The 19,811-nt window shown below is 39.9% G+C and overlaps 1 protein-coding gene and 1 long non-coding RNA gene across 6 annotated transcripts in view; one reads left to right on the plus strand and one right to left on the minus strand.

Moving 5' to 3' along the window:
• Window positions 1–19,811, minus strand: part of ATP13A5 (ATPase 13A5) — a 113,920-nt gene that overhangs the window by 19,459 nt on the left and 74,650 nt on the right. For all 5 annotated transcript variants that reach the window (XM_043874911.1, XM_043874912.1, XM_043874910.1 and 2 more), the window contains 6 exons: window positions 18,616–18,741; window positions 17,411–17,490; window positions 15,002–15,044; window positions 13,003–13,112; window positions 9,835–9,931; window positions 7,556–7,628 (listed from right to left, as the gene is read on the minus strand). In XM_043874911.1, the coding sequence (XP_043730846.1) occupies window positions 7,556–7,628; window positions 9,835–9,931; window positions 13,003–13,112; window positions 15,002–15,044; window positions 17,411–17,490; window positions 18,616–18,741 (529 nt within the window). The remainder of the gene's footprint in view (window positions 1–7,555; window positions 7,629–9,834; window positions 9,932–13,002; window positions 13,113–15,001; window positions 15,045–17,410; window positions 17,491–18,615; window positions 18,742–19,811) is intronic.
• On the plus strand, window positions 335–3,694 carry LOC122675810. The gene is made up of 3 exons (XR_006335350.1): window positions 335–485; window positions 2,395–2,514; window positions 3,661–3,694. It is a non-coding gene; the product is annotated as an uncharacterized LOC122675810 (long non-coding RNA).

Raw genomic sequence — 19,811 nt, forward strand, 5'->3', positions numbered from 1 at the left:
GAGTTCTGAGTGTGGTTTATTATACAGCATTACTGTGACAATAGCTGATTGATACAGATTATTACATAAAGATTATTTTAACTTTTTCTGTTTTAAAGATGTTTAATACTTTCTGATAGGGAAATATACTTGTATACTTGACTATTAATAAAAATAATGACAACCATTTTATAATCCCTACTAGTCCATGGAATTCTCTAGGCAAGAATGCTGGAGTGGGTAGCCATTCCCTTCTCCAGGTGATTGATCGTCCCGATCCAGGGATTGAACCCAGGTCTCTGGCTTAGGAGGCAGATTCTTTATTGTCAGAGCCACCAGGGAGGCCCTTTCACCTAGTCCAGAGGCTGTACTAAGTGTTTTATAAATATTATCACTATTTCTTTAAGAAACAATGCAAAATATGTACTTATCTCCTACTTTACAGGTGAAGAAACTGATGTTTGGAGAAGTAGAATCCTTGCTTTAGTGAGGGACATGGTGGTGATGTAAGTCTGTCTGATTGTAAAGCTTCATGTTGGCTCAAATGGTAAAGTATATGTACTCACATAAAACTGTGAGTTTCCTGAGGAAACAAATCCTGTCTTGCTCACTGTCTGTCCTTTACTGAACCTAGCATAGAGCCTGCTGTATGGGAGGACTTAGCAGCTTCAAAGTCTATTCTCAGAGTATAGTTTTTAATTGCTCATCATCATCTGGATATTATGTATGTATGTTTCTCCTAAATAGTTGACTTATTTTTTATTACAGACATTTCAAGTCATGTAAGTCTAAATTTAGGAGGCTAATGAACCCACCCAAACTTAATGCAAAATTTTGAGCATGTGTCAGGAAATTTCTAAGGTGAAAAAAAATCATTATCAGAAAGGACTCATTGAAGCACAGATGAAACTTGAGATGTATTTATGTGATGGATAAATCCTCCCTACAGCCTCCTTCTCTGTACACTGCCTTCTCCCATGTGCTGGAGTGATTGCCCAAATGGAGCTGAATTACGTGACTCTTCCTTCATTCATAAAAGTGATTGACCTAGAAGTGGGCAACTTACCCAAGTGAAGGCGATCAGTTTTCTTTCTAAACAATTTGCAAGTGACACTGAGAGGTTAAGCTAATTGGCTGTAGGAGGACAAGCAGAAAGGTTATGGAGACCCAATAATAGTTACCATTTGGGGTTATTTGCAAAGTGAATGAGTATAAGTCAGTTGAAAACAGGAAGGTTAGAAAGAAGGGGGACAGAAGATGGTCTCTTGGAAATAAGGAAAGAAAATTCTAGCCCTCCTCAGGCCCCAGGCGCTTCCAAGTTTCTGTTCTCAGATTTTTGTGTGTGTGAGAACTGTAGTCTTAAACATGCTCCTTCTTCAACTTTCTTGTTCTAATTTGAGTGGGTCTTACTGAAGAGAACAGAGACATAGCTAAACAAGTTCCTTTCAAGATGGCTTCTACACCCAAGAGGGTCAAATGGGACTTCAAGAGATGCATTTTCTTTTTCTTTCTTTCTTCTTTTTTGGCACTGGTGCAGCTTGCAGAATCTTAATCCCCCAACCAGAGACTGAACCTAGATCCCTGGCTGTGAAAGCAACAGGTCCTAACCACCAAGGAATTCCCAAGGCACACATTTTCTTAATTGACTATTCTGACTTCCATCTTACTTTGATCCTAGATTTTTCCTTCATATATTATATCTTACTGGTGGTGGTGAAAGTCGCTCAGTCATGTCTGACTCTTTATGACCGCATGGACTATACAGTCCATGGAATTCTCCAGGCCAGAATACTGGAGTGGGTAGCCTTTCCCTTCTCCAGGAGATCTTCCCAACCTAGGAATCAAACTGGGGTCTGCTGCATTGCAGGCGGATTCTTTACCAGCTGAGCTATCAGGGAAGCCCATCTTGTCTTATTAGCAGCCTTTGTATGTTGCCTTAACATCTTGTGGGGACAATGCGGGGTGTGGATAGATAAGCAAGTAAATAAATAATATGATGGCATTATCTTTTTAAAACATTTTTTCAAGAGAATATACTGGTAGAGTTATTTCATTATGGTTTTTAAATTAATTTTGTCAGTTTTTATACAATTTTCAAGTGTTACAATCCATTCCATTTGCAGCTATTACAAAATATTGACTATATTCCCAGTGTTGTACAATTTATCCTTGAAGCCTACCTTACATTCAGTAGTTTGTACCTCCTACACCCCCACCCCTATTGTGTACCTTACACCCCACCCCAGGTAACCACTAGTTTCTTCTCTATGTCTGTGAGTCTGCTTTTTTTTGTTGTTGTTGTTATATTCACTAGCTTATAGATTAGATTCCAGGTATAAGCAACAGTATTTGTCTTTCTGTCTTATTTCACTTAGCATATTGTGATGGCATTATCTTTGTCCCTTACTAATTCAGGCTTGAAAGTCAAAACCCTAACCTGGTAACCTGGAAATGTAGATGGCTTGATGAGAGTGATTTCACATTGATCGTCCATGACTCAATGTCGGCAGATACATGTTCACAGTTCTCAGCCTAGTAAGTGATTCAGTAAGTGATCTGACCCAACCTACTTTTTCAAATTTTATCTCCTGCTGTTCTTTCCACATACCCTACAGTGTGGTCAAATTGAAAAACTCATGCCCTATATTTATCAGCTCTCTCTTGCTCATGCTGCTTCCTTCTACTTGAAATGCCCTTCTTTTGGTAAAAGTTATTTGAAATCTATTCGGTCTTCTTATTTTGGTGCAAATGCTACTTCTTCCATGAAGCCAACCCTAGTATCTCTCTTTTCTCCATTGCTGTCTCATCCCTAACTACAGATCATCAAAAACAAACTCCCCTTTTCCAAAACTCCCAGAGCATCTGTTGCTTCCTGGTACTCACTATTTTTGACTTGTATTTCATCCATTAATGTATGTGAATTCTCCACTAAACTCTATATGTCAGTGATCAACATTTTAATGCACAGGTACTTATGTGCCTAACACACAGTAGGAGACGAACACTTTTCTGAGGTGAGGTTGAATGGAGATTCTCCTCTTGTCTGAAGAATTTTGCTGAGCCTCATATTTGAGGACAATGAAAAGAAAAAATAAGTGAAAATGAAAGTGTTAGTTGCTCAGTCATGTCCAACTCTTTGCGACCCTATGGACTATAGCCTGCCAGGCTCCTCTGTTCATGGAATTCTCCAGATAAGAATACTGGAGTGGGTAGCCAATATTTTCTCCACGGGATCTTCCCAAACCAGGGATTGACCAGGTCCCCTACATTGTAGGTGGATTCTTTACCATCTGAGTCACCAGGGAAGTCCAAGGACAATGAAAGGTAAGTGCCAATTTAATGTCAAGAGAGATGACTACCATATTGCTATCGTACCTACTAAGAGGGATTCATACTGGTCCTTCAACAGCAAACAGGTCATCCTCCCTCCCCCAGTTGCCTATGTACAGACTATATAAGAGAAAACCATAGAGATGATGAAGAGATTCCTTAATAGGAACTGTTAGGAGCAGTAAGAACTGTGGTTTTAGTCTCAGCATCACAACACAAATGAGAGCAAATCATAAGAACCACTGTTGGTTTAGTTCTTTGGCCCATTTTTTGATTGGGTCATTTATTTTTCTGGAATTGAGCTGCAGGAGTTGCTTGTATATTTTTGAGATTAATCCTTTGTCTGTTTAGAAATACAGATGGCTAACAAACACAGGGAAAGATGCTCAACATCACTCATTATCAGAGAAATGCAAATCAAAACCACAATGAGGTACCATTACACACCAGTCAGGATGGCTGCTATCTAAAAGTCTACAAGCAACAAATGCTGGAGAGGGTGTGGAGAAAAGGGAACCCTCTTACACTGTTGGTGGGAATGCAAACTAGTACAGCCACTATGGAGAACAGTGTGGAGATTTCTTAAAAAACTGGAAATAGAACTGCCATATGACCCAGCAATCCCACCTCTGGGCATACACACCGAGGAAACCAGATCTGAAAGAGACACGTGCACCCCAATGTTCATCACAGCACTGTTTATAATAGCCAGGACATGGAAGCAACCTAGATGCCCATCAGCAGACGAATGGATAAGGAAGCTGTGGTACGTATACACTATGGAATATTACTCAGCCATTAAAAAGAATTCATTTGAATCAGTTCTAATGAGATGGATGAAACTGGAACCCATTATACAGAGTGAAGTAAGCCAGAAAGATAAAGACCAATACAGCATACTAACGCATATATATGGAATTTAGAAAGATGGTAATGATAACCCTATATGCAAAACAGAAAAAGAGACACAGATATATAGGACAGACTTTTGGACTCTGTGGGAGATGGCGAGGGTGGGATGTTTTGAGAGAACAGCATCAAAACATGTATATTATCAAGGGTGAAACAGATCACCAGCCCAGGTTGGATGCATGAGACAAGTGCTCAGGGCTGGTGCACTGGGAGGACCCAGAGGGATGGGGTGGGGAGGGAGGTGGGAGGGGGGATCGGGATGGGGAACACATGTAAATCCATGGCTGATTCATGTCAATGTATGGCAAAAACCACTACAATATTGTAAAGTAATTAGCCTCCAACTAATAAAAATAAATGGAAATAAATAAATAAATAAATAAAATTCTACTGGAAAAAAAAAAAAGAACCACTGTCAGAAAGTCCTGAAGTGGTGAGGGTGGAGATTAGGGCTTGTTGTCCTGCTTGTAATATCAAAGGGAAGAGAGAGAGGGCAGCAGTGAGAACGTGTGCCACGTCTGTCCAGTAGGTCAAGCAGAAGCTCTATAAATTAACCAGGCTAGAGCAGTCTCAGAAGGAATTTGTCCAATGGGGCAGTCAGCTGAGGTTAGAGAGACCAGCAGAAGAAAAAGGCTGTGTGATATGCACCACCAGAAGGCAGTTAATGAAAGGAATTCTGAGGGGTCAAGGGAGAGAGCACCACCTATGTAAGGGAGTGGTCTGGTTCAGACAATCCACAGGGAATCTCTAAAGAACTCAGGAATTCACCGGTGAGCCCCATGCAAAGGGCCTGAGTTTAGATGCCTACCTTGTTAGAATACACTCGACAGGTGATAAGTACAATTCCCCCATTTAAGTAGAAAGTCCTGGCCTCCTGCTACTTGCATTCACCAAAGCAGGGTTGAAAGTAGCTGACATAAGGAAAACAGAGTCCATGGCCTTCTCTAACACCATCTACTCCAAGCCATGGGTCAGGCTTCAGCTGGGGAAGAAAACTTTGAATTGGGTGAGAATATGAAATGTTAATTTATAGTATCTGGACTTTTCACATCTAAAGATGAGATCATTTCAATACCTGGACATGATCTGCCTGTAGTACGACTGAACTCAGGGATGGGAAAGTGATAGTGTTCAAAGGCAGAAAGTAAAAAAAGACCAAAAAAAAAGGTATGTCCACCCTGTGTTTCTCACCTTCATCAGTCTAGCTGATTTAGTAAGCCAGCTACACATTTGTTGCATACTAATTGAATGAAGTGCTCTCATTTGGAAAGAACACTATGCTTCTGATCTATCACCTTCTTTTTACTCCCACGGGTAACAGTGGTTCTGCTCTCAGTCATCCCAACTCTCCCCCTCAGCCTGCTCTGAGATGAGATGCTGTTTCACAGGGTGAGCAACTGGTATCAGAGTCCATAGGCTCTTGCCATGGGAAACAGTAAAGTATACTCATCACTTTGAGGGTCAAATTCATGATCAAAATGAAAATTAAGTGTGCAAAAGCGCAAAACAACTTGCTTGAGGTCATTTGGTAATTCTGAGGCAAAGCTACCACCCATATTTTTGAATTTCTAATCCAACAGTCTACTTGTACACAGTCTTAAGTTTTTTCAAGTGCTCAACAAGTTAGTCAATCATCTCAAAAAAAACAATGAGGGGTGGGGGTAGTGCATTATCATTCATCTTGTAATGAGTGCTTATAGGGTGCCATGCACTGTGTCATACCCTACGTGCACTGTGTTATCTAACCCTCACAACCCTGTAAGGACCTTTCACATGAATCAATTTTGTGTGTGTGTGCGTGCTCAGTCACTCAGTTGTGTCCGATGCTTTGTGGCCCCATGGACTGTAGCCTGCTAGGGTCCTCTGTCCATGGAATTTGACAGGCAAGAATACTGGAGTTGGTTGCATTCCCTTTTGGGGATCTTCCAGACCCAGGGACTGAACCCACATCTCCTGTGTTGCCTGCAGTAGCAGGCAGAGTCTCACTGAGTCACCTGGGAAGCCCCAATGAATCAATTATTTATTTAGTAAGTAACTTGCCAAAGGTCACAGAGACAGGAAATGATGGAGGATGGCCGTACCCTTCGCTTTCATGCTTCTGCCTGCTAGCCTAGCTCTTGAAACCTCCTGGTACTCTTTTCTTTTTTATATCATTGTCCATGTTCACAAGAAAATCATGCAAATTGCTTAAAACATAGCCAACATTGTAGAAGCAAATTTACCCATCCATTTATCTGATACAAAATTATCCAGTCATATGAATATTAATAACACTTAGAGAGTATTTTAATGGACTATGAATAGATATTTCATTCCTAAGAATCAAAATTGATATTACTTAAATCTCTGACACTGGTAAATTTTGTCACTGCAATGATGTAATAAACGACTTCAATATCAGTTTCATGTTTTATGATGCTACATGAAATTCTCAAGGTTATTAATATCCTGCATGCTGGATGTTTTATCTGTTATTTTTCATAACACTTCTATTGTTGAACAAGGAAAAAGAGATGAGTGTGTCATTCTTTTTCTTTGCTCTCTGTTAAGGCAGTCACCTTTCTTATTAAGAGTTAGTATCAAGCTTTGAGTTCCATGATAGGAAATACTTTATCAGTGTCATCTCAAAGGAAGGAAATGAGCAATAGTTGCTGTGAGCCACACCTTGCTTTTGAGAGAATTCCACTAGAATAAAAAGCTAGCATTCGTTCTCAAACATCAAAGGCCTTAGCAAAAATCTGGTTTCATGTCAATGACAAGTATAGCTGAATAATGGAAAATGACCTTTGGGTTTTAAAGATTTCCCTTCCTGGATTTCTTGTACATTTTTCTTTTATAAGACACAAACCCACAAAGAACTCAGAATATGTTGACAATTTTATGAAATTAAGACCTATTTTCTATCAGGATATATTAATGTCAAGTCTGAGGACTTCAAGCCTCATCTTACTACCAACACCACTTTCAAAAAGTTCATAGGTAATGAGGTCTGGCGGGCTTCCCGGGTGGCGCTACTGGTAAAGAATCTGTCTGCCAATGCAGGAGACACAAGAGACTCAGGGTTCAATCCCTGGGTTGGGAAGATCCCCTGGAGGAGGGCATGGCAACCCACTCCAGTATTCCTCCCTGGAGAATCCCATGAACAGCGGACCCTGGCGGGCTTTAGTCCATGGGTTTGCAAAGAATCAGACACGAGTGAAGTGACTGAGCACGCACACACACAGTGAGATCTGGGAGTTAAAGTGTCATTCTCAGAAGCTCTTATTTGTATGAATATTTCTAGAATTTTATGGATAAATACAAACAATATGGTTTACTTTGCTAAAGATCTTACTTGTTAAACAGACCATCAACGTAATGGCAACATCTTGCATGAGATACTGGTAATTCCCAAACAGTTGTAGTTGCTGAAAATGAAGAAAAGTAAAGATAAGTGAGGATTCTGACATGAAAACATCTTCACCATCCCCAACACTCTTCTTGAAATCAGTCAGGAAGCAAGTGTTATTTTCCTCCCTGTTTTAGGAAGAATGTGATTTACCTAAGCTCTTTAGCATCTCATTGGATAGAATAAAACCAAATCACTCTTTTTCCAGTGTTTAACTTAATTCCATATTATTAATTGCAATGAGAATCAGTCAGTTGAGAAACACTCTCTTATTGGTCACAGTGATTTTGGCAGCTGCAGACTCAGCCTGGGTAACTGAATTCTCGACAGAAGATATTAAAGCCTGAAAATTTTGCTAGGAACTTTACACTTAAAATTTGAAATCAAGGCTTCAAATCATTGAACAGGGTTTTCTCTCTGTCTTTATCTATGGATTGAGTTCACGAGATTCTCTTGAAACCCATTTACTTTCACAAACTGAACAAGTTCCCTACCCCAAGTAAGCCCATTGCAGACTTCATTTTGGAAGTCTTGCCTTCCATTTTGGAAATCTTGCCTCTAAGATTTGTGTAGACATAGAACTTCCTTTCAGTTTACACTGAAATTATTTAAATAAACGAGTCAGCTAAGTACTCTGCAAGAACTTGCCTTACAATACCTTTTGCAGATAGGTCAGTTTTTCTTCATAGCTGTTGACTGAGCACTAAGTCATAATCTGGCTCTATGCATATTACCAGATCACACTGATGCCAATGAAAATATGTCTGTCCCCTTAGAAAGTGAACTCAAGGCCAAGATGTTTCCAGGCGAAGGTTCTTGGAGAACACTCTTAACTTAGATCTAGACCATCAGAGTGAATGACTCGGGGTCTGATTTCAATCAACTCTATCCATGGAGACTTTGGAACTGAAATTCTGATTTCTTAACTTTCAGAGAATGCAAATGGTTTCTGAGTTCTTCTCATCCTGCAATTCTTTCTCTGTCTTTTTTACATTTCCTTCTCATATTCTTTTCAGTGGTAACATTATACATGCAGGGTGAGATGGAATAGGGAGAACTTTTCAAAGGCAGCTTTACTTTATATTTTGGGAGTTTTCAGAGAATTATGGAGGGCTTTAGAAATCAGTCAGCCTGACTTCCCGGAGGCGGATAAAAGCTCAGCCAAGGGCAAGAACGAATTTGTTCTTAGGGACAGAAGTATAACTTGAATCCAGGTTTCCTGGCTTCCAACCAATTTCTTGTTTCTATCCACCTGGTAGCCCCTTAGCCTCTATGTGCTTCTCACAATCAATAGCCCACCCGAGGCTGGAGTCCTGTGTTCCTCTCTTTCATCACTATGTCTCAGGAAAGCAGTAAATTAATTCCCCTTGCCCCCAGTATTCCCTGATCCTGATGGATTATTTTACTGTAGACCAAGTTATGACTGACCTGATGCAGATTACTTTCAACCTATATATATTTCTTCCATATAGCTAGCTGATTTTTAGATGATTATTTTTATCATTTCATTTCAGAAGTCTTTTCCAAACATTTTTTACAAAACTGCTAATCTTTTACTAATGACATGTAGAGGTTCTGGGCAGGTTCAGAACTAAAGCTCTGGTATGGGAATCTTTCCAGTTTTTAGGCCTTCAAAGTCAAATCCAACAACTTCTCTCTCTTTTTAATCTCTTGTTAGTCTGCCAAAAATTTTCCACAGGTGGGGACTGATGCATTCCTGCTGAGTTATATTTAGGCTGCTCTGAAGCTCTCTCCATACTCTTAAGTGAAGAAGTAGAGGCTTGAGGAGGTCAAGTGTTTCAGGTTATCTAGAGAAAAACCACACTCTCGGAAACTGAGCCACATCTACTCATTTCTAGCTCTGTGTCTCATGCACAGTTATACCAAGTTCCCAAGTTTGCAGACATCTATTTTGAAAAAAGTCATTTATTTATAAAACATTAAATCCTGTGTCGGAGCTAAAAAGAGCCAGGAGTAGAAGTTCTGAAGTGGGCAGGCAGACTTTTGGTATTTATGAGGAGGACAGAGAAATTTCCAAATTCAGGAATTTTCCTTTCTCAATACTCCATCACTGATATTAGCAGTTGGTTTTCTTATTGGAATACATTGTCTAGGAGGAAATCATGTTCTTAGCCATGAAGGAAAGTTACTGTGAATACCCCACCTAAAATAAACAGGGGATGTAAATGCAATTAGAATTGGGAAGAAATTATTTTGGTTCATACCCAATAGAGCAGTGATGTGCCAATAAACTGGATTATGCCGTACATGGTCAAGTATTTAAATACCCCGAAGGATGAAACAAGAGCAGCTCGGCCTTCTCTGTTTAAGAAAAAATAAAAATAATTGGTTTTGTATGATACATATCTCCCAGTCTCTTATATTTTCAAAGGGGCTCATTTTAATGGCCTGTTGATATATACTTGGACTTCTCTGGTGGCTCAGACGGTAAAGCGTCTGCCTACAATGCGGGAGACCTGGGTTCAATCCTTGGGTCAGGAAGATCTCCTGGAGAAGGAAATGGCAACCCACTCCAGTATTCTTGCCTGGAAAATCCCATGGACAGAGGAACCTGGTAGGCTACAGTCCATGGGTTCGCAAAGAGTCGGACATGACTGAGCGACTTCACTTTCTTTCTTTGATATATACATTCACTTCATCACTGATTCATCCTCTCAACGATTCATTTAACTATTCATTCACTCATTCTTTCCTTAAACCATCATCTCACCCATTGACTTTTAAGCTCGCTTTTACTTAAGGCTTGTAAGATACCAGCGTTATGCTCAGAGTCACAGAAGATATAAATTAATCAGGCACAGTACTTATTTTCAACAAGTTTTCAATGAATGAAGAAGATTATAAACACAATACACTGTGACAAGCACTGACTGGCTTGTGCTTCATTTCATCCTGGCAACACTTGCTCCTTGTGTATGTTTTAGAGTCCCTTAGAGTCATGATGCTAAGGACTGGGTGCTCTCACATTATAGGAAGAAAGTAGATGTGACGCCAATATTTGAGATGAAATGGGCTTTGTTGGCTTCACCACACCAGGAAGAACCCAGGGTAATAATGGGAGCTGGTATGGGAACACAAAGAGATAAAGACAATTGTAGAAATAGCAGCATCAAAAGTAAATAGTCCCTAGTCAATAATATTGTAATAATTTTTTAATGTGTCAGATGGTTACCAGACTTATCATGGTGATCAGTTTATAATATACATATATGTTGAATCACTATGTTGTACATCTAAAATTAATATAATGTATGTCAACTATACTTCAACAAAAAGGGAAAAGGTAAATATTCTTTAAAAAATTCTGTTCAAACTATTATTCTTCTAATTGGGTCTGGTTAGTAATGGGTTATGTCAGGCCAAGGTAGCACATGTCGGGGGAGGGAGGAACTTGGCCAACAAGCACTCCTGCAGCCTCCTGTTGTCAAGGTAGAAGCGAATCCATATGGGAGGCAGCCCATATACTCTTGATTTCCAGTTCCCAGTGACATGGACACCTGTGCTGTTCAAAGGTTTTCTACAGACCAGGGACATGAGGAGGAAAACCCAGAGAGCCAAACAACCATGCAAGGTCTTGGGCAAGATGAGAAGGTTCTGGTGGGAGACAGGCCAGGTACCTCAGGTCAATGCTTTCCACCAGACTGTGAGGCACTCCCTTTCTATTTTCAGCACAGAAGGGAGAGAGAAAACCAGTTGAGAAGGGGGAAACATGTGAAACCTAGATTGTTTTCTGACATAAACTTTGTGATTTCATCCTTTTTTCTGCAGCTGTGTGCCTTTCCCAGAGAATGGACACCCAGATCAAAAAAAAAAAAAAGTGAAAAAATCCAAAGTGGTAAAGCATAAAGAATGTTTGCAAGGCCTCCACAATGACTGCTATTCCTAATGGATGTGAATTTTAAGTGGTTCATTCATTTACTTAATGCATTCCACAAACGTTCATCGAAGGCTCTGATATATCATGGGAGGCACAATGACATAGAAATTAATAAGGCATAGTCCTTGCCCTAAAGGACTTGAACTATAAAAAGCCAATCATGTTTCAAAGAATAATAATGGAAACCTGTAGACCCATGTACCTAAAACTGTACATTATCACTTCTCTAAAGGATATTTTCTCAGGACTAGGCAGGCATCAAGAATAGCAAGGGTAAATTCAGCATGACAGAGCTGAACTCTGTATTTTTACGAATTTGTGAAGTATAAAAGAGAGTTTCTATCATGAAGACTTACTAAGCCATCTGCCACTAGAGAAAAGTTGCATCCTGACTTGTATTTTAAAACAACATATTGCAATCATAAATGCTTCACTCAACTTGCATGAGAAAGAGCATCTGAAGTTCAAGTGCTACTGCCTTTTGGATGAATCAAGTATGCACTTGGCGCAACCATCCAGGAGTTTGAATCCCCTATGTGAGACCTCCACACCTGGTGTTCCAGCTTCACCTCCACAGCTCCCATGTGAGAAATCTTCCAGCTCAGGTTAGCAATCAGGCCCCTGCACTCTCCAATGAAAGCCCCATTTCTAAACATGGCTCTCCATTTCCTTTATCTGGAATTCCCTCCCACCTCCTTAGTGTTTCCATACATCCCATCTATCCTTCAAATTGCAACCTACCTCTGACACCATCGCTCCTAGCTTGAGTTATCATTCTGAACTACTGGCAGGGTGACTGTATTGTTTGGACGTTCATTTATGGAAAGCTAATTTATTGAGCACCTTTCATTCCTCAGGCAGAAGATTCTGTGTTATGTGACTATATCTACATATATCTTTCTATACCCCTTACTGGAGTGTGAGTCCTCCAGGGCAAAGTTCTGTCTCATTTTTAATACACCACATTTTCAAGAACAATATTTAAAAAGAGCCACATGAGTGAGGTGAGTGTCCTGGGCACTCTTGTTTTGTAGTCACCATGACACAAAGCAGGTTAAGACAATAGTGATAGTAAAGGTAGGTGCAGTCATTTTGGATATTCACTAATCTGTATTTTGAAGACATACTACTACTAGGAGAAGGCTATCTGGTAGCGGATTCCTCTTCTGCTGCTTCTCCATCCCCAACTCCTGAGAGAAAGGTTCCAATAAGCATCCAACATAAAAAACTAAAGGAGAGGAGAAGTGAGATATACAGTTGGCTTTAAAATATCAACACTAGCGTTCACAGCCATGTATTCTTTAAAACTCAGCAAAAGATGATTTTATCAGCATCTCAGGCAGCACTCACAGCCCCCTCCCCTTAATTGGTTCTCAACAGCACTTCAGCCAAGTTTCTGCTGTGACATTTGTCACTTTCAATTAGAGTTGAATTCCACCTGGAGCCAAACAGTGAGCCGGGCGGTCAGAGGATAGAAGGGGAAGAGGTAGCTTACTTGATGAGATGAGGCACACACTCGATGTTGGTTGTTTTCGAGGTGAAAGGGGAGGCCACAGATGCCTCCTGCTCTGACAGCGAAATGCCCGCATGAGCCATTTTCAAAGCCTAGAATGATAAATCCATGTTATACCCATGACTCCTCAGGCCAGGCTCTAACTGTTCAAACACCTCAGGGCGATTTTTCACATTATAGAGTTGATAGTATTGTACCCTTCCACCGCGGGATCTCTGTTTAGGCTGCCCCTCCACCTGGATACATGAAGTTACCAATTAAACAGGCACCAACAATGACTCAGTGGTAGAAGGGGTGTGTGTGTGTGTGTGTGTGTGTGTGTGTGTGTGTGTGTGTGTGTTGGTTGAGGGGATGTAGACAAGCTAAGAAAGTGGAAGGACTCATTTGAGAAGTCGATTAAAAGTGTTTGGATGGACCTTTGTAGAGGCCTTTACCATCACAGTTTTATATTTAACAGGTCATCTTCATCAACTACAGGAAAAACTATCTAATGCCCACCTTCTCCCAGGCTGCTTGATCCAGCCAACCAGCTAACTGATGGGATGAAATTTGGGACATAGAGCACCTTTGCTGGAGGCAGGGACCAGATTACACTCATCAGAGAATCATTCCAAGGTATATGATGTCTCACTGAAATAAGGAGTAAATCTTTTCTCATCAAGACTGAAAACTGCTTAGAAAGTGCCCCGAGCAGACAGCAGCCAATGAGCAGGCCGGCCAGCCCCTAATCCTACAAGAAGTGTATGAACATAAAATGAGATTTTGTATTTCTGTACTGCTATAGAACTTGCAAAGTTCCTGGTAACCATGGCCAGTATATACTAAGTTCATGTTCAATGAATATTAGAATATTTCCTTCTTCCTCATTTTTCCCTTAGTACTTTGTACCTCTACTATGTAATATATGACCATATACTTTATATGTTAGGATTAATTTTATGCATGATTTTTTTTCCCCACCAGGTAATGAACTTTTCAGAGGCAAAGACTATGTCCTGTATAACATCTGATTTATTTGTTTTGTTTTAAATTCCACATAATTAGTGAGAATGTGTACTCACCCTAGATTTGAAGAGCAGACTGACAGCTAGCTCCTTCTCACAAAGTACGAGGCAGAAAAATTCATAACTGCTATCTAAGTATGAGCTTAGTTTATCACAGAACTTTGAAGAAAATATTTAAGAAAGAAATAAAACAAATACCCAGACCTTAAGTATACAATAGGCTTTGGAAATACAAAACAATTCTCTTCATTACTTCTCCCACAAATTGGCTCCCAAAATATTTTCTGACATATGTAAATCTTCAAGGTAAGCTACTATTTCAACTGTATCTTTGAAACTCAGATTATAAAACATGCACTGCCTTCTGTTGTATCGGAGAAGTAATCTGCTAAGAATCTTGTAATTTCAGTTTGCTATTGTAAGTAATAACCAAATCATTTGGTTTATGATTTTTCTGAGTGTGAAAATTTGGGAGTAAATCCACATTGTATAAAGTAACCCTGGTGGAGAATTTGGCAGGAATAAATACAATTTACACATAATTCAAACCTTTATCATCAGTTTCAAATTTTTCCTTCAACTAAGCCTTTACCAGCTGTGTGACTTTAGGCAAAAAAAGGAAAGAAAAAAAAAAAAGAGAATTTACCTCCTTGAGGCTCATTTCCTTATTTATAACAGAAGAGATTTCAACCACCTAGTCTCGTAAAGTCCCTTTTGGGTCTGAAATATGGGAGCCTCTGTAGCCTTTCTTGGTCTTTATTATTCTAAAAGTTGCTAGAAAACAGCTGAAGTGACTCATCTCACTTTACTCTTCACCACATCCAACCCATACCCTGGTAGAAGTGAATATAAACATCAAAATGACTAAGTGATGTGGTTGTTGGCAGAAGGGTGAAGAGTCAGACCCCAGGGGACATGGGGTCCTCCAGAGGGATATCAATGCAGCCCCTGCATTAGAAGAAGTCATTTCTACTCACCCCACAGTCATTAGCTCCATCTCCACACATGCCTACATAATAACTGCGAGGGAAAGGATAAGAAACATTAATAGCTTAATGCCTCACTTGAGTAATTTCCATCACAACTAACATGCATGGTGTGTGTGTGTGTGTGTGTGTGTGTGTGTGTGTGTGTGTGTGTCTCCTGAGCATGTGTAGAGTCAAGCTGAAGGAAAATAACTTGGAGAGAAATATTCCCAGAGGAATAAAGCTCTGGTATATTGTTTCAATCAATCACATGGAAATGATGGCAGCACTGCCAAGGACATCCACAAAGATGATCACACACTTCAGAAGAAGGCCTGGTGGACTAGACCCACCAAGGCCAAGTCTGAACTGAGTACTGTCATAGTCACAGTGTCTCTCACACCCTAATGCACAGATCATAACCTGGTCCATCTGTGTTTTGGTTGCTCACTGCTGCTGAAAGTTTAGCATGTAGACACTAGGAGAAGAAACATTTGGGAAATGGTTTAACAGATAACAACTAGAGATGTATATGCATACTCTAGATGCATCTTGGAGTGAAAATAAGATAACATGCTTCCCATCTATACCAGTGTGATGGGCAGGCACAACTGCATAAAGAGAAGAGTAAATTTTAAAGCTGTTACTAAAGGAGCTTCTGATGCAAGGCACACTCTGTGTTCTATTATAAGTATATAATACATTGGAGGTATAGATTAATGGCAATATTATTAAAGGCTCAGCGGTAACTTGCCAAGAACACATGAAATAATACAATATAGGAGAAAATGAAATTCTCAGAGAATTTCCTTATTATTAGCTGACATCAAAGATGGCCATCTTTATAGGTCAAATATGGCCAAATGTAAACAAGTTTGTAGGTTCAATCTGCTCTTTGGTAAGTATATATGAAAATCACATGGTAAACATTTGTTTGTGCTAATGTACGTGTCAAGACTATACATTTGCTGCAAATGGCTTCCTTTCTTCAGGCATAAAGTACATATTTAGTCTTTATATGACAGGAGGAATCTTACATCTTCTAGTGTTGTCTGAATAAAGAATAAATTCTGAATGAAGAGCAAGATCTGGAAATTGAGAGGATAACTAATTCTGAGATAGCATATATCGTCCTGAATTGATTTTTCTTTAGGGGAATACAGCTTTTCAAAAGTAAGCATTTAAGTTGGCAACAATTTCTCAAGTATTTGAGAAGGGCAAAATTACTTTCTTCAGCCAATATCATATAATGACCATGTAAGTAAAATAGTCATTTTAGACACTGGTTACTAACCCAGCCTCAAGGCATTATGGGAGTTAATAGGCAGTTTTGGAAACATCCCTAAGAATGCTTAGGCAACAAAAAATAACCGTCAAAAGCAGTCTCTTGAGTTTACCTACTACTTATCAGTAATTATCTAAAGTTTTACTACTCTTCATTCCTTACTTAACTTTCTAGAAATCTGAGTCCAGAAGCTATAACCTTCCTAGCAAGTAATAGGTAGGTCTGGTCTCAAGAAGAACCATTTCAATCTGATGTGACTTGGTCGTCTGTATTTTTGAAGGAGATAAGAAAGAACTTTTTCCTTTTTTTATTTTTGCCTCTATACCTAAAAACAGTAAAAATATCATTTCTTCTCTTTCCTGGAAGATCTGAAATCATTTATGTATCTTCTAATAGACCAAACTCAAATAATTCCAGGTGATAACTCAAATGCTTCCTCAATTTTTTTCCCCCATTCTGAGCTGTACAGAATGCTGTCATTTCTAGTCTCTGTATCCAAGCAGGAGGATCTTCCTTTATGATAAGCCCTACCAGCCACAGAAGGAATGTTCTTTGGGGCAGACAACTTCTAAAATAGCCCACCTTCTGGAATTCATGAGGTTATCTAATGCCTTCCTTTGAGTGTGGACCGACCGAGTGATTTGCTTCTAATGAAAGGAGTAAAGTGACAGGATAGGATGTCATTTCTAAGATGAAGATATAAAAAATAGTCATATCTCTCTCTCTCCGACGTCTCTTGCTTGCTAACTCTCACTGAAGCTGATACTCTGTGAGCATCCCTATGAAATCACCTCATGGCAATGAAACAAGCGTGGCTTGTGCCCAACAATGAGTGAACAATTGAGACTCAGCCTAATTGCCCACAAGGAACTGAATCTTGCCAACGACACCTGGGGTGAGGCTGGTGGCAGATCCTTCCCCACCAAGTGCTGAGATGACTGCAGGACTGGTCGACACCTGATGACACCTTGAGAGGGACCCAGAGCTAGAAGACTGAGCTAAGCACACCTGAATTCCTGACCCACAGTAACATGAAAAAAATAAATAGTGCTATTCTAAGCCACTGTGTTTTGGGGACAATTTGTTACACAGCAATTGATAACAAATACACCCTCCTTTCATGCACTAAAACCTACTTTAATTTCTGAAATTCTTCAACAAGGCTAGATTTCTGCCCAGGGGACATTCTTGCAAAAATCGTTCCATTCACCAGAATCTAAAGAGAAAAATAACAATTGCAATAAGATTAGAACAAAGAACACTTTTAAAATAAAAGAAGAGTCTTGAAAAATGACTCCTGGCCACCATTTTAATATAGCATTGGGTGGTATAACATCAGACCAAATATCAGGAAAGGGCAAAAGGGGATTTAACAGTTTAATATTTAACTTTCACTCTTGGTTCTCCATCACAAGACTATTACTTTGTTCCAGATCATTTTTCCAAGATGGGATAAGCTCTAATGAATAATAGTAACTGAAAAGCAGAGGAGTATATAAGATTAAAATGCTTAGGCAACTACGGTTCTTTTCAATAAGCACCATCTCCACAATTGCAGAGGAAGGAGCAATAGATTGAAAGTTGAGAATCAAGGTTCTATTACAGCTCTGTCCCAGATTGTGAAGACCTTAGGCAAATGACAATGTCTCTGAGTCTCAGCTCTCCCATCTCTTTAATGAGGAACTGCACTAACAGCTTTCTAGACACCGTGGGGGTCTAGACTCTATGGTCTTTGACTGGAAAGGTGACAGGACTTTCAAGACAGTGCTAACAGATGGTTGCTGCTGCTCCGCTTGTTTCCTTCCCACCAATGGCACCACTCTGCAAGGCACTATTTTAAAATAGACACACAGCGACAAGATAACAAATGATTTTGAAAATAAACCATAAAGCCTTTGTTTCCTCCTGCTGTAATTTAAAAATCCAGACAGGAATGGGAATAGAGCTGAGCCTGACATGAGTTAGTGGCTTTCAGAGAAAAGCAAATTCCAAAAACAGGCAGCATGTTTGAAACTACCTGTAGGTCCCCTCTGCTGGGGAGGTAGGGAGGAGGGAAACTGGGATTGGATTGGCCACGGGGGGGGGGGGGGGGGGGGGGGGGGCGAGGGGCAGCTCTAGCCTCAGGCTCTGAATAGGAGGCCTTGGGCACGTGGATGTGTGATGAGTGATATAAGAGCAGTGATGAAGGGAAACCTCTTAAAGAAACAGTGCCCCCTGTGAGGGTGTTTATTTCCTAATTCTGAGATAACCTTGCTAGTCATCACCTTCACTGTTCTCTTACCCTTTTTTATCTCACTAATTTGAGGAGCAAAACGAAACATGTCATTTCTCCAGTACTTACTTTTGGAAGCAAGCTGCTGAAATGCTGCAGTATCACTTGGTATGATTTCCCACTCATTGCAAAATGGTAACAGCTCCCTTTTTCTTCAACAGGCACTGAACTGTTTCCAATGTTGATGTAGGTTTCCTAATATCAAAAGGGCATTATTTCTACCCTGGCTCTTAAGGACGTTGCTGTTTTCCTACATTTTATGGAAGGAAGTGTATTCATGTTATGCAACAGTGTGAGGACCAGCAAATATATAATGTAGAATTTGCCCACAGAACTTAGACTCATATAAAGAAGACACTCAAAATGTTCCCCCTAGATTAAATGAACAGAGATTACTTTGGCAACATGAGGCTCTGGATCCTAGTCTGGGAGACAATATGTGATGTCAGGTTACTGAAGAAATCATTCCAAGGTTCCAATGAGTGACTCCAGGGAAGAAGAGGAAACATTCTTCCCTTCTCTTCCTTCTCCTCATGCAACCTTTTGTTTCCTAAGATTTCTTACCATTCATTCAGAAATCATGCCCGGATTTCTTCCCTGTAAAATAGGTAGATCCCTTCTTCAGGGCCTATCCTGACCTCTGCCCAACACTTCCCTCAAGGTGCCCAGAGCCCCTTCCACCTTGTGTCCCTGCACCTTATTATTATTATTTTGGATGCACTATGCATGGCAGTTGGAATCTTAGTTCCCCAACCAGGGATTGAACCCATGTCCCCTGCATTGGGAGCACAGAGTCTTAACCATTGGGCCGCCAGGGAAGTGTCTGGACTCTTTATTAAAAATTAGTGAAAATCTGTATCCTGTAATAAATTATAATGGAAAAATATGAAAAAAGAATATATATGTATAACTGAATCAAAACTAACAACACTTTAAATCAACTATACCTCATTGAAATACATTTTTAAAAATACACCATCCTTATTTAAAAATCTGTATGTGTACATGCAAACTAATTTTTATTGAATAACGTTAGGCACTTTGAAAAAATTAGTGAGGATCTGAGTTTCATCACACAGTGCAGTTGAGGCAATATATGTAGTTGCTGAGCCAAGTGAGTTTAGAAGGAAATCAGGACCAGAAATCCACTGAAAGAAGAGAGGAAGCTGTCATCTTTCACAACCTGCACAATGGATTTGAGCCAAGTTAACACACCTCTTCACAGGAGAGGGGCAGGGCCACTCCATACAGCTGTGTAGCTTGTA

This window comes from Cervus elaphus, chromosome 19, assembly GCF_910594005.1.
Source record: "Cervus elaphus chromosome 19, mCerEla1.1, whole genome shotgun sequence".
Taxonomy (NCBI): Eukaryota; Metazoa; Chordata; class Mammalia; order Artiodactyla; family Cervidae; genus Cervus; species Cervus elaphus.